General features: G+C 41.5%; 1 protein-coding gene across 3 annotated transcripts in view; it reads left to right on the top strand.

The window, feature by feature from the left end:
- map2k6 (mitogen-activated protein kinase kinase 6) overlaps positions 1-11372 on the top strand; it is a 250419-nt gene extending 239047 nt beyond the window's left edge. For 2 of the 3 annotated variants that reach the window (XM_034193373.1, XM_034193372.1), the window contains 2 exons: positions 9208-9253; positions 9591-9706. In XM_034193373.1, the coding sequence (XP_034049264.1) occupies positions 9208-9253; positions 9591-9668 (124 nt within the window). In that variant the 3' untranslated portion in view covers positions 9669-9706. Of the gene's footprint in view, positions 1-9207; positions 9254-9590; positions 9707-9780 lie in introns of those variants that run through there. The other variant, XM_034193371.1, reaches the window with a different exon arrangement.
- Positions 11373-13680: the final 2308 nt, after the last annotated feature.

The following is a 13680-nucleotide window of genomic DNA, read 5'->3' as shown; positions in this document are numbered from 1 at the left end:
ATTAAAGTCTCATATTGGTCAAAATTAACGCCCATACCAGTATGATCATGAACGGTTCAAATTCGCTGAGGAAAGGAATAGTTTGGAATCTGTTGTGCTCTGTCATATGTCACAGAATCCAATGGATGCCAACCTTGTTTGACTGTTACTTTGGAGATGAATCATTCAACACAGTCAAAACTATTCCATCTATTAGGGCCCCTTCGCACATAGTACGAATGTGTCGAATTGCGTAGGAATCGTATGCAATACGTGTGAAATTGGAGCTGCCTCCAACGCCTCGTCCACCTGTTGCTACAACTATTTGTGCACATCAGTGGCTGAAAGACAGAGTGTGCCCTGTGAGAGCCCATTCGATCCCTCTCGCGGCAGGTGTCGGCCAAATTCCAGGTGACACACATGAACATCTAACACCACTCGCTTGGCACACTTAGAAAATGTGTGGCCATTCGCACTATTAGCACAACAACAGTCAGCAGGCGATCACTTTCGAGCTGGCGGTGAAATTTGTCTAAGTCCCCCCACGACTGTGGAGTTGCCGAGTACACATGTGGCATGCCAGAGTGTCGGCTCCCTCCACAACACGTGCGTGTGTTTCGCGCACTAACCCCCCCCCCCCACTCTCCAACATGTGCGTGCGTGTGGTTCACGTGCCTTCCCTGCAGGCGAGGTGTCTCTCATCTAATCACAGAGTGACACTTTGGCCTGTGCGCTGACCGGACGGACAGCAGTGGCTGTTGACAGCTCTGGTCCTGGATGTCACAGCTGCAGAACACATACCGTGTTTTGATGGGCACACATGTATGTGTGCTTGCTGTCCTCATGTGGAAATAAATAAAAACATATATCGCTTTTGCGACGGGCTGTGGAGCACGCACATTGACCGGCTGCCCCAGGTGAAATGGACCGTCATTTCATGTGGACACGCAGCAGGCGATCTGAATGTCACGTCTGTCTGACAGGACACCCATGTGCGACATATATGCCACTTTCAGTCACATATCAGCAGAAATACGCTGTAACAAACGCTGTTTGGTCAGTTATCACGGTGCTTTTTTCTCATTTTTTAAAAATACGTTTATGTCCTTGTTGATTTCAGGCATTTTTCTGCACCTTTTACAGGACAGCGATGGTAGCACAGTGGTAAAGTTTCTGGCTGGCAATCAGAGTTTTTGTAAACTGCAGGTAGCATGTATTTTTTTTCACAGCAACTGCGCGATGTGGTTACACATGCTCCAGCTGCTCACTTTCAATTTATCTTCATTTATGTAGCGCATTCAAACAAACCCAGTTAGATACAGTTGTGTTCAAAATAATGGCTGTGTGTATTAAGATGTTTTACAGGTTTTGAGCTTTACTCACTTTTTAGACACACTGCTATTATTTTGACCATAACTGTAAAACTCAGTATTTTTTCTTACATCTGTTAGAGGTGTGCTGCCCCCAGTTGCTTGGGGTCTCCACAGCTGAGCCTGTAGTTTTAGGTTGGATGCTTTTCCTGTTGTTCCTCCAGTTTTACATGAAGACCACCTAAAAAGAATAATGACATTTTATCATTTTATCATTTTTAAGTATAAAGGTAGAAATTTTCTGTTTGTGATTATTTTGATAACAAACAAAATGCTCTGATGAATCGGATACTTTTCCACATAGTTACCTTCCCTTTCCACACACTTGCACTAACGCCACACATCCTGTCCTGTTAGTGAAGTAATCCTGTCTTTTCTTTCGACACCAGCAATGCACGACTGTTGGCACATCTGCATCTTTAGTGTATCTTCAGGTGTTGGGGAAAAAGCATAAAGTTATGACATCCAGACTGTACAGCAGGTGTTGCAAGATTTGATGCGGTGCGTCCTACGTTTGTCTGTTTGTGTGTGGACGAGCATTGCCATGCTGACAAATTGCTTCTTTTCCATGACCAACCTGCCCCAAGCGTGTGTGCAGCTTTTGCAAAGTGTCCATGTATAAAAATTGTGTGACGACTATGCCATCACACCCTCACTTGGGGCTGTCCATCTTTTATAGGGCGCCCTCTACAGGCCTGGTCATGTAGTCTCATCGAGGCTGGATTTTTGCCCTTCAAACTCCTCCAGCCTCCTGACTGTACTATCATCCTGCAGGGCTTGAAATAGTACGTGCATGTGCTAGTTTGTGCACGTATTATTCGAGCGGTGCATGTAATTTTATACTGCACTAGCACTGGTGCAAGTAACTTTATCCAAGTTTTATCAACTATAAGCACCAGTAGAATGAACCAATAAAGGAATAAATAAGGGAAAAACAACATTTCCAGTGTGTTGTCTTCGTCTTCCCTGCGTTTTATGACTCTCACACATGGAGCGAGTTGCTGTGACTATTCATTCGCGCGCGCACGTGAAAAAAAACTGTCTGCCGCTGCTGCTGCTGCTATTCCCTCAAACTCTGTCATAACCACACCGGACCTGCTTTGAGTTGCTTCAGCCCCTTTCACACCAGGGCTGCTCCCAGTTACGTCGTGTGTCGTTATGACGACGCTACATGGAAGCAACTCAGTGCTGAGATGATGCAGCTCGGCGCCACAACAGCGCGAGGGGTACAAAGGACGAAGCAGATCAGACGCCGAAAATTAAACGTGTTTAACTTTTGTTTGTGTCCTGTGGTCGACGCAGAATTAAGTGGTTTCAGCGCAAGTCAGAGCAACAGGACAGTACTCAACGTGACTGGAAGCCACACCCTCACAAGACAATGTTACCTGACGCCAATTTATGATTCCTGCTGTGTTCCATTGTTCCCGCAGTATAAACCACACAGGATTGTTTTTATACCGTGTACACAATGCAGTAAAAGTACACGCTCAAAAAAGAGCACAGAAAAAAAATGCTGATTGCAGCAGCTGCTCCTCCTTGCTCCTGCTCCTTTTCACAAAGGAGCAGGAGCAAACACTTTTAAACACTTTTATTAGAAGATTCTCACAAAAGTATTTAAATAAAATCCCCAAGTCCTGCTCACAGACTGATTGCCAGACACAGGACATGTCCACATGAAGTATAACTCCAGACATCTCCACATTTACACACGAACGGTTTGTTCGTGGCACGCGCCCGCGCATCTCGCGTTCACAGGAGAAAAGATAAACTATAATACAACTCAGAGCGCAGACCTGCAGCTCAGGACAAGAACAAATACAGTAGTGTTCAGAATAATAGTAGTGCTATGTGACTAAAAAGATTAATCCAGGTTTTGAGTATACGAGGTCTATTAGAAAAGTATCCGACCTTATTATTTATTTCAAAAACCATATGGATTTGAATCACGTGTGATTGCGTCAGACAAGCTTGAACCCTCGTGCGCATGCTTGAGTTTTTCCCAAAGCCCAAATCATTCCGCCATTTCCTGACAATGAAAATCCGCCGAGGGGGCTGGACCACCCCTCACTCAAAGCCTGCTCACAGGTGAATGACGCAACCGACAGGCGTGGAAAAACTCACGAATGCGCACGAGGGTTCAAGCTTGTCTGACGCAATCACACGTGATTCAAATTCATATGGTTTTTGAAAAAATAATAAGGTCAGATACTTTTCTAATAGACTTCGTATTTCGTATAAAAAAGGTACCAGTAGATTCTCACAAATCCAACAAGACCAAGCATTCATGATATGGACACTCTTAAGGCTATGAAAGTGTTAGTAAAAAAAGAGCATCCACAGCCACTTCAGAGACAGCGGGGACACACGGCGCATGTGGCAGGGCATCCAGGCCATCACCAACTACAGGGAAACACCTGCCTGTGACAGTGATGCCTCCCTTCCAGATGCGCTGAATGATTTCTGCGCTCAGTTCGAGACACAGAACAGTGTGACAGCGAAGAAGACCACCCCTCCTCCTGACGACCAGGTGTTGTACCTTACAGCAGCTGACGTGAGGAAAACTCTATGCAGAGTTGACCCACGGAGAGCTGCTGGACCAGACAACATTCCTGGTAGAGTGCTCAGGGAATGTGCAGACCAGCTAACAGATGTCTGCACTGACATCTTCAACATCTCCCTGAGCAGCGCCACCATCATACCTAGGAATGGGTATCGAGAACCGGTTCCTTTCGGGGATCGTTAAGAAATGATTCGATCCACCAACATCAATAAGCATTTTCTTAACGATTCTGTTATCGGTCCTTCAGAGTGGCCGTTCTTTTGGCGGGTGTTTGTCAGGAAAATGATAATTTCTCTACATTGATTACAGACCCTGCAGCGGGTCCTTAATCAACTTTTCTGCAGCGCGGCTTTGCTTTGAACCTTGAACCAATCGAAGCAGTGGTTCGCAGATTGAAGCAATGCTTCTATCCATTGCTTCGTTTAGTTCTTTCTTTTGCTTAATTTTCCCCCGCTAAAACCCTAAAGAGCATACATCTGTGAGTATTATTTACCTTTTCTATGTTAAACCAACCTGTTATGGTCTTCTGAAACAGTTGATAGATGTATTTTATAACTTAGAAACTGGAGCGATGCTAATGCGTTAGCATGTCTATGGCATTTTCACTGTTAAAAGTTAGCATTTAGCAATTGCAGCTGTCATCACGTTCAGGTGCATTTGTTTTCAAATTGTAATATTCCTTAAATTTATTTTTGCTTATATATTAATAATCTAATGATTATTATATACAATTTTAGAGAAAGAGACAAAAAGAACCTGAATAGAAACACAACAGAAAATATATAATAGCAACTAACAATGAACATAAATACATAAATAAATACATACAGAAATAAATAAGTGTTTCCTGTGAACACCTAGTGACTCTCACACCTAAATTTCATCCCTGTCTTATTTAAGTTTAATGACAGTTTGTTTCGGTCAAACCATATTTTCAGTTTAATTTCTTCAGTGATTTCCTCCAGAACTATCTGCCAAACTAGAAAACTGCTGCATCCTAGTAAGAGCAGAATACTACTGGAATGAATCTGAATAAGGAAAGTTGTAATTTTTTTTCTCACCTAAATGGATACTCCAGTTTATCGTCTGGAATAGTCCCAGATTACATTTCAGATATTCTAGAATTCAAACATTTTCATGCAGGTGGTGTTGGGAGGTAATTTTGGGTTTCAGCTTTTTTTGTTTTTCACCACTTTCATCCCTGAATATGAGTTGTGATTCACTTTTGTGCGGATTAAAGTTACTAACCGGGACTCCTGTCTCGTTGCGAGAAAGAAACAAGAATCGTCCTCCGTTCTGTTCACACAGCTCCAAATCTTGCGCGGCTCTCTGACAAGTCAAGATAGAATGATGGAATCCAGTCTGAATTAATAACTTCAAAGCGAAACAGTTTTTGTTTATTTTTATTTATGTCCAGAGATCAAGGATACAGTGACTAATTTCATATTTATTTACTTTAAAACTCAAGGAAATACATAGAAAACCTGTAAAGCCTACTTTTAGTACAAAATTCATGAGGTATCGATAAGCAGAATCGATAATGGCTTCGATATCGATAAAATCTTATCAATACCCATCCCTAATCATACCTGTGCCAAAGAAGGCTTCAGTGTCCTGCCTCAATGACTACCGTCCCTTTGCATTCACATCCATCATCATGAAGTGCTTCGAGAGGCTTGTCATGAGACACATCAAGACCCTGCTGCCTCCTTCACTAGACCCTCTGCAGTTTGCGTACTGTCCCAACCGCTCATCGGACGACACCATATCCACCACCCTTCACCTGGCGCTCACCCATCTGGACAACAGAGACACTTATGTTCGAATGCTGTTCATTGACTTTAGTTCAGCATTCAACACAATCATTACCCAGCACCTGATGAGGAAGCTGAACCTACTGGGCCTGAACACTTTCCTCTGTAACTGGATCCTAGACTTCCTGACTGGGAGACCTCAGTCAGTGTGGATCGGACATAACACCTCCAGCACCACCATGCTGAGTACTGGGGCCCCCCAGGGCTGTGTGCTCAGTCCACTGCTGTTCACTTTGCTGACTCACGACTGTGCAGCAATGCACAGCTCAAACCACATCATCAAGTTTGCAGATGATACAACTGTGGTGGGTCTCATCAGCAAGAATGATGAGTCAGCATACAGAGAGGAAGTGCTACGGTTAATGGACTGGTGCAGAACCAACAACCTGTCTCTGAACGTAGGCAAGACCAAAGAGATGGTTGTTAACTTCAGAAGGACAAGGCGTGATCACTCTCCGCTGCACATCGACGGCTCTGCTGTGGAGATCGTCAAGAACACCAGGTTTCTTGGAGTTCACCTGGCAGAGGATCTCACCTGGTCCCTCAACACCAGCACCATAACCAAGAAAGTCCAGCAGCGTTTCTGCTTCCTGTGAAGGCTGAAGAAGGCACATCTCCCACCTCCCTTCCTCAGCACATTCTACAGAGGAACCATCGAGAGCATCCTGAGCAGCTGTATCACTGCCTGGTTTGGGAACTGCACAGTATCGGATCGCAAGTCCCTACAGTGAGTAGTGAGGACGGCTGAGAAGATCACCGGTGTCTCTCTTCCCACCATCACAGACATTTACACCACACGCTGCATCTGCAAAGCAACCAGTATTGTGGATGATCACACACACCCCTCACACTCACTCTTCACCCTCCTACCGTCTGGAAAAAGGTACCAAAGCATCCGGGCCCTTATGTCCAGACTGTGCAACAGCTTCTTCCCTCAAATAATCAGACTCCTTAACAACCAGAGTCTGGTCTGAACAGTCACACATATTTCAGTGACTGGACTGAACACACACACACAATCTCATCTTTTAAGAGTGCAATGCTTATGGTCAATAACTGCTGCTATGTTTTTCACTTTATAAAAAATGGTCACAACTGTACTTTACTGCCTACTTGTATTTATTATTGCTTATCGTGATAAATCATAATAATATTCTTTGTAGCACCTTTGGTCCTGGAGGAACGTTGTTTCATTTCACTGTGTATATGGTTCAAATGACAATAAAACTACTTGAACTTGAACTTGAACTTGAAAAGGGGGTGTTCACAATAATAGTAGCATCTGCTGGTGACGCTACAAACTCAAAACTATTATGTTCAAACTGCTTTTTAGCAATCCTGTGAATCACTAAACTAGTATTTAGTTGTATAACCACAGTTTTTCATGATTTCTTCACATCTGCGAGGCATTAATGTTGTTGGTTTGGAACCAAGATTTTGCTCGTTTACTAGTATGCTTGGGATTACTGTCTTGTTGAAACACCCATTTCAAGGGCATGTCCTCTTCAGCATAAGGCAACATGACCTCTTCAAGTATTTTGACATATCCAAACTGATCCACGATACCTGGTATGCGATATATAGGCCCAACACCATAGTAGGAGAAACATGCCCATATCATGATGCTTGCACCACCATGCTTCACTGTCTTTACTGTGAACTGTGGCTTGAATTCAGAGTTTGGGGGTCGTCTCACAAACTGTGGCCCTTGGACCCAAAAAGAACAGTTTTATTCTCATCAGTCCACAAAATATTCCTCCATTCAATAAATTATGGAATCATGAAAAACAAAAGAACGCTCCAACACATCACTAGTATTTTGTTGCACCACCTCTGGCTTTTATAACAGCTTGCAGTCTCTGAGGCATGGACTTAATGAGTGACAAACAGTACTCTTCATCAATCTGGCTCCAACTTTCTCTGCTTGCTGTTGCCAGATCAGCTTTGCAGGTTGGAGCTTTGTCATGGACCATTTTCTTCAACTACCACCAAAGATTTTCAATTGGATTAAGATCTGGACTATTTGCAGGCCATGACATTGACCCTATGTGTCTTTTTGCAAGGAATGTTTTCACAGTTTTTGATCTATGGCAAGATGCATTATCATCTTTAAAAATGATTTCATCATCCCCAAACATCCTTTCAATTGATGGGATAAGAAAAGTGTCCAAAATATCAACGTAAACTTGTGCATTTATTGATGATGTAATGACAGCCATCTCCCCAGTGCCTTTACCTGACATGCAGCCCCATATCATCAATGACTGTGGAAATTTACATGTTCTCTTCAGGCAGTCATCTTTATAAATCTCATTGGAACGGCACCAAACAAAAGTTCCAGCATCATCACCTTGCCCAATGCAAATTCGAGATTCATCACTGAATATGACTTTCATCCAGTCATCCACAGTCCACGATTTCTTTTCCTTAGCCCATTGTAACCTTGTTTTTTTCTGTTTAGGTGTTAATGATGGCTTTTGTTTAGCTTTTCTGTATGTAAATCCCATTTCCTTTAGGCGATTTCTTACAGTTCGGTCACAGACGTTGACTTCAGTTTCCTCCCATTCATTCCTCATTTGTTTTGTTGTGCATTTTTGATTTTTGAGACATATTGCTTTAAGTTTTCTGTCTTGACTTCATGTCAGTCCACTTGGTGCAACAGCTCTCCAAGGTGTGATCACTCCTTTTTAGATGCAGACTAACGAGCAGATCTGATTTGATGCAGGTGTTAGTTTTTGGGATGAAAATTTACAGGGTGATTCCATAATTTATTCCTCAGAATTGAGTGAGTCCATATTTTTTTCCCTTTGCTTGGTCTAAAAAGTAACCGTTACTGACTGCCACAATTATTTTTCCTGATTTCTTATAGTGTTTCTTAAAGCCAGAAAGTTGCCATTTGAAATGACTTTAGTTTTGTGTCATGCCTGTGATCTGCTTTTTTTCCACAAAATTAAACAACTGAATGAACATCCGATATTTTATGGTCCGAAATCTCACACGATTAACCAGTCAGATTTGCGGAACAAATGTAATTGGATTAAAATGCGGAGTCAATCACTTCTCTCAAAGGAACAAATGTGCTTCCAAGATGAGTTAGGTAGGTGTGAATTTTCATTGGTTGTTACTCTGCTCACCAGCGAAGCAGAGTACTGTAATCAGTCCTGTGCTTGTGTCCATCTGTGGTCAATATAACTAAAAAAAAAAAAAAAAAAATGGATGAATTGATTTGAACTGTTGGCGACGATCGGACACCAGTCGAAGTCAACAAAAACACGGTGTGACAAACATATTTTCTGCTACAGAGCTGCAGCCAGTAGGACTGGAGAGCTGATCTGAAGTTCATATTGATCAGAAAAATATTTATGATTAGTTGGTAACATGACCTATGGGATGTGGATCTATTCCAGTGTGCAGGGTTTGCATTACTCATCTGATGCCTTTCATTTCCTTTTGTGTTTGGTTGTTTTTGTTTTTGTCTCTGCAGCTTAAAGAAAGTTTCCAAAGAGCGGCCAACTTACGCAGAACTCATGGTGAGTGTTTGTTTGTTTGTTTATTTATTTATTTATTTATTTATTTATTTGGAACTGTACTTTTATAATACTATCGTTCGTATCATATGTTTTAGACACATTTTTTCATTTAGGTTTCTGCACAAAATGAATCCTTAAATTATTTGAAAGAGTTTAGGTCAAACAAGTTCTTGCCACATTTAATGACAGTTGAGTGATCAGGCCACCACCTGGACACTAGATGGCGCATTAACACAGTTATTTCCAAGTAGGTAGAATGTCAGTGTGCTGAGCAAAGAGTGGGCTGACATCAGTTCTTCAGCAACCCAGACTAAATCCACGTCTCTCTCCTTCTCAGCAACATCCCTTCTTCACCTCCCATGATGCCAAAGAAACCAACGTGGCTAGCTTTGTCAAAGTCATCTTGGGGGACTGAGCTGGCACACTTGCACAAGAGTGAGGGCGGGTCTGATTAAAAAAAAAAAAAAATTCTAGTGATGACAACGGCAAAAACTAAAAGCACCAATCACAGCCCCTGTTTCCTGCAGGACCTCCCCCCGCCTCTCCGTCCTCTCACGTCTCTCTCTCCGAACAGATGGATGGAGCTCGGAGGACGAAGATCTGTCTGCAGAAGGAGGAGGTTACCCCTCCCATTTTCTTACCTTGTCCTTGCTGTCTTCTGTACATTACTTGATATGGGGTGGGGGTGTGGATGGGAGACCAGTTTTTGGAGGTGGCTCACAGTCTGGAATAATTTATGAGTTTTTAAGATGTATGCAAAAAGTTCCTCTTGGTTTGGTTTGTTAACCCCTCGTGCGCCACCTACTATTCATTGTTTTTATTCAGTGCGTTGACCGTGCGTGCAGTTTCACTTGTCATAATGGTCAACTCTTATAAAGTTTTTCCGAAAAAGTGGTGGTGCAGACTCTATAAAAATGAATGATATAATACTATATGTATAATCTAAATGTTTGTATACTCAAGCGAGTGTTGCATTGGTTTATTAATTGACTGCATGTAAAGAGTGTATCCCTGGGTAAACCTGGGCTCCAACAGCCAATAAGGAGCAGTCGTAGAGTCTGATCATTAAATTACCTCAGACCTGTAGGTGTACAGACTCTTTTTAGCCCCCCTCCCCCTAGTGGTCATGTATGGGCACTGCTCTTCTATTGCTTTCACATGTATTTAATGGAAGTCTGCTACATGTTTTGTGCTCGGGCTGCGTGTGTGTGTGTGTGTGTGTGGCGCACGTGTAGGGCTGCATAATTCTTCATACCCAAACAAGATTGCAATTTATTTTTTGCCTCATGTTTCATCTAGAGCTTCCTTTCGGTCCACATTGCACCTGTAAAAGCTGACCAGGCACTGAGCTGGTGTGAAGCTTTACTATTGGCGTGTGTGCGACCCAGTGACAGGTCATTTAGTTTCTTGGCATGTACATTCACTGAGTTACCTTGCTGTGGAGGTATTCACAGACCTTCAGTTTGGAACAAGATTCAAATTACACCCATTCATGGGTGTAATTTGAATCGGGTGGACTGTACAGTATTTGAATCTTGAATCTTGAATCTAAGTGGACTGTACAGTATTTGAATCTTGAATCTTGAATCTAAGTGGACTGTACAGTATTTTCCAGAGTATAGAATTTTGTTTTTTTTTTTTACGTTTGGGAGGTCTTGCGACTAATGTGACTTACAGACAAAAAAACATGCCTTATTATTATTACTATGAATAGCCGCTTTTTATATAGATCATTCCCAGGAACCACTGCACTAACCAAAAGTTCAATAATAATAATAGAATAGTGCAACAAAGCACAAACTAAACCTCTTTGTGCTAAACCCAAATTAAACCTCTGGGGTCCAAGTGTACTTACTCAATTTTACCATACACTCAGTAACTTCTGTTTTAAGGTGCTTTCTTTGAGTATAATGCCCATGTGTTGCATATCAAAATGTTAAGAACAATTTTTTTTCTTCAAACATTATGATGCAGCCTTTTTCAGACCAAGATTAATTTAGCTGATTCCAACTCAATTCTAATTGTACTCTTTGAATCTGTTCACATTTCAGTATGAAGTGGAAACATTTAGTCACGACAGCGTTTGCAAAAGTAAACGTTACATTTGAAATTGAATTGTGTCAATGGACCCATTGACCAGTTCCGTATTCACCAGTTTCAAAACATGAAGTGCAGACTTTGTCCATAATCTCCTCCGTCACAGAGAATAAGATTCTTCTACAACTTTTGAAGAAATGACAAAGGTTTTAACCTCTTGAAATGTATTTTGCCTTGAACAAAACTACCAGTGCCAGCTGTGTATGACTTGCGCGCAATTTGGTTGCAAAGCCGTGACGTAATACGTCACGTGATAAATATCTTTCTGGACCCAAACAAACTACGCACAAGGGTTTCTCTACAGTGATGGCTGAGCCAGTCACTTTGTTTATGTTGACAAACGTCTTTTCTTGCACACCAGAACAGGTTAAAAAGGGCTTGAATTCCTTTGATTCTGGTCGCGTGACATCTGTAAATGTTGCAAATGGTACAGTGCAACAATACGGATGCCGGCTGCCATTAAACACCACAGAAGAAGAGAGGGTGCGTTAGGTTTATGTCACAGAAGCGTGTTTTGAGGTCGGAGCACATTTCTGCCTTCACAAAATGCCTCAAGAAACCACAAAAAATGCATAAAAGTACTTACTTTACTCATAATTGTTGTCAGTCTGGCTAAATCATTAGACTCTGACCCACTGATTAGGCAGCTAACCTCGTTTTCCATAGCAGAGCATGCGCGAGGGTGCGTTTGTTTAATAACACGGGATCGTGTGTTTCTGCATTGACAAAATGCATCAAAAAGTGCATAAAAGTACTTTGTCATATTTGTCGTCAGTCTGGATAATCTCATTTCCTCAGCGGAGCGTTTGCGAGACAAAAACAAACGTGTTTTCGTCATGGTAAGTGGTCCGACCACCATCTAGCTCCGGCACAATGTGAACTGAATAACGAATAATTTATAGAATCTTAACTATACCCGTCCCACTTGCGATCACTGATGTAAATTAAATACTTTTGCGAAGGTGACGTTAACATCATTTGCTGGGTCCACTTGGCAGTAACATGTCTAATATAGTCGCGTTTATTTACCTTATTAGCTGTAGCCATCTACTTTTTTTTCCCAATTAGTTGGAAACCTATAGAAAGACAAATCCAGTGAAGTTTCAGGTCAATTGGTGCACGTGGGCATACAACACTGTGGCATGCTTTCACTGTTTACACTGCGCCGCCAGAGCCAACGAGTGCAGAGAAAAACATGTGTTTTCTTTGTTTCTGTCCGGTAGGAGATTTATCACTTGCCGCGTTACATCGGACTTTGCAACCGAATACCCATTCCATCATCAGTAGGGCTGCCACAAACGACTATTTTGATAGTTGACTAGTCAACGATTATTTTTGCGATTAGTCGACTAGTCGGATCATACATTTCCTAAATTAAGGCCTGCAGCATTTTCAGAGAAACGTCGGGATGAAAACATGAACATTTCCAAATCAGTGACTATTTCTTAGACTTCATTTACAGCAATCATTCAGAAATACAAACAGTGTGGTACTTTATAGTAAATCTGTAGGTAGGAAGTTCTCACTGAATGTCCATGCTGGAAGGAGAAAAGTGAGGGAAGCCACCAAGACACAACTCTGGAAGAACTTTTGACTTGTGTGAGTGGAGAAACTGGGAATAGTGCAACATTTTTATTTTTATCTTCATTTTACTTATAGTCCCAACTTTTTCTGATTTGTGGTTGTTTCTGCTGCATTTCTGAAATTACAGAAGTGCTATAAAGAAAAGTGTGAACATTTTATTGTGTTTTAAAACTTTGTGGAGCAAATGTAAACACCAAACTCCTATAAAGGAGGAAAAAATACACAGATGTGCAGGAAAACTTTGATATAAACTGAACAGAACAATGCAGGCTGATTTGACACCCCATATTTTTTGTAGAAATAAACCAAAATAAAATAAGAGGTAACTCACTTTGAAATAATTTAAACATATAGCTGCAGCTTATAATAACTTTGAAAAATAACAAAAATCAGCAGCTTGTATTTTTATTCTGACTCCAGTTCATTTAGTGTGATGAAGTCATTTTTAAAAGTCATTTTTTTTTCTCCTCATCAGTCATGTTTTGTGCTTGAACACCACATTAAGCTTAAGATTGGACAAATATATACCTTTTGAAAATAACAGCTGTTAAAGTTCAGAGTTCTCACTTGCTTTTTGTGATCTGTGCCTCTGAACATCAGCTTCTCCACAGCAGGGTTTTTTAACCCGTGAATGTGTAATTTTTCCTCAGTTCATTTATATATTCTCATTTTTTAAAGGATGTTTTAAGGATATTTAACCGTTTATTTCATCTCATGATCTCATAAATTCAGTATACGACGCGCAC

The sequence above is a fragment of the Thalassophryne amazonica genome, chromosome 18 (genome assembly GCF_902500255.1).
Source record: "Thalassophryne amazonica chromosome 18, fThaAma1.1, whole genome shotgun sequence".
NCBI lineage: Eukaryota > Metazoa > Chordata > Actinopteri > Batrachoidiformes > Batrachoididae > Thalassophryne > Thalassophryne amazonica.
The sequence above is the reverse complement of the archived record's forward strand: the minus strand, read 5'-3'. Positions and strand labels throughout refer to the sequence as shown.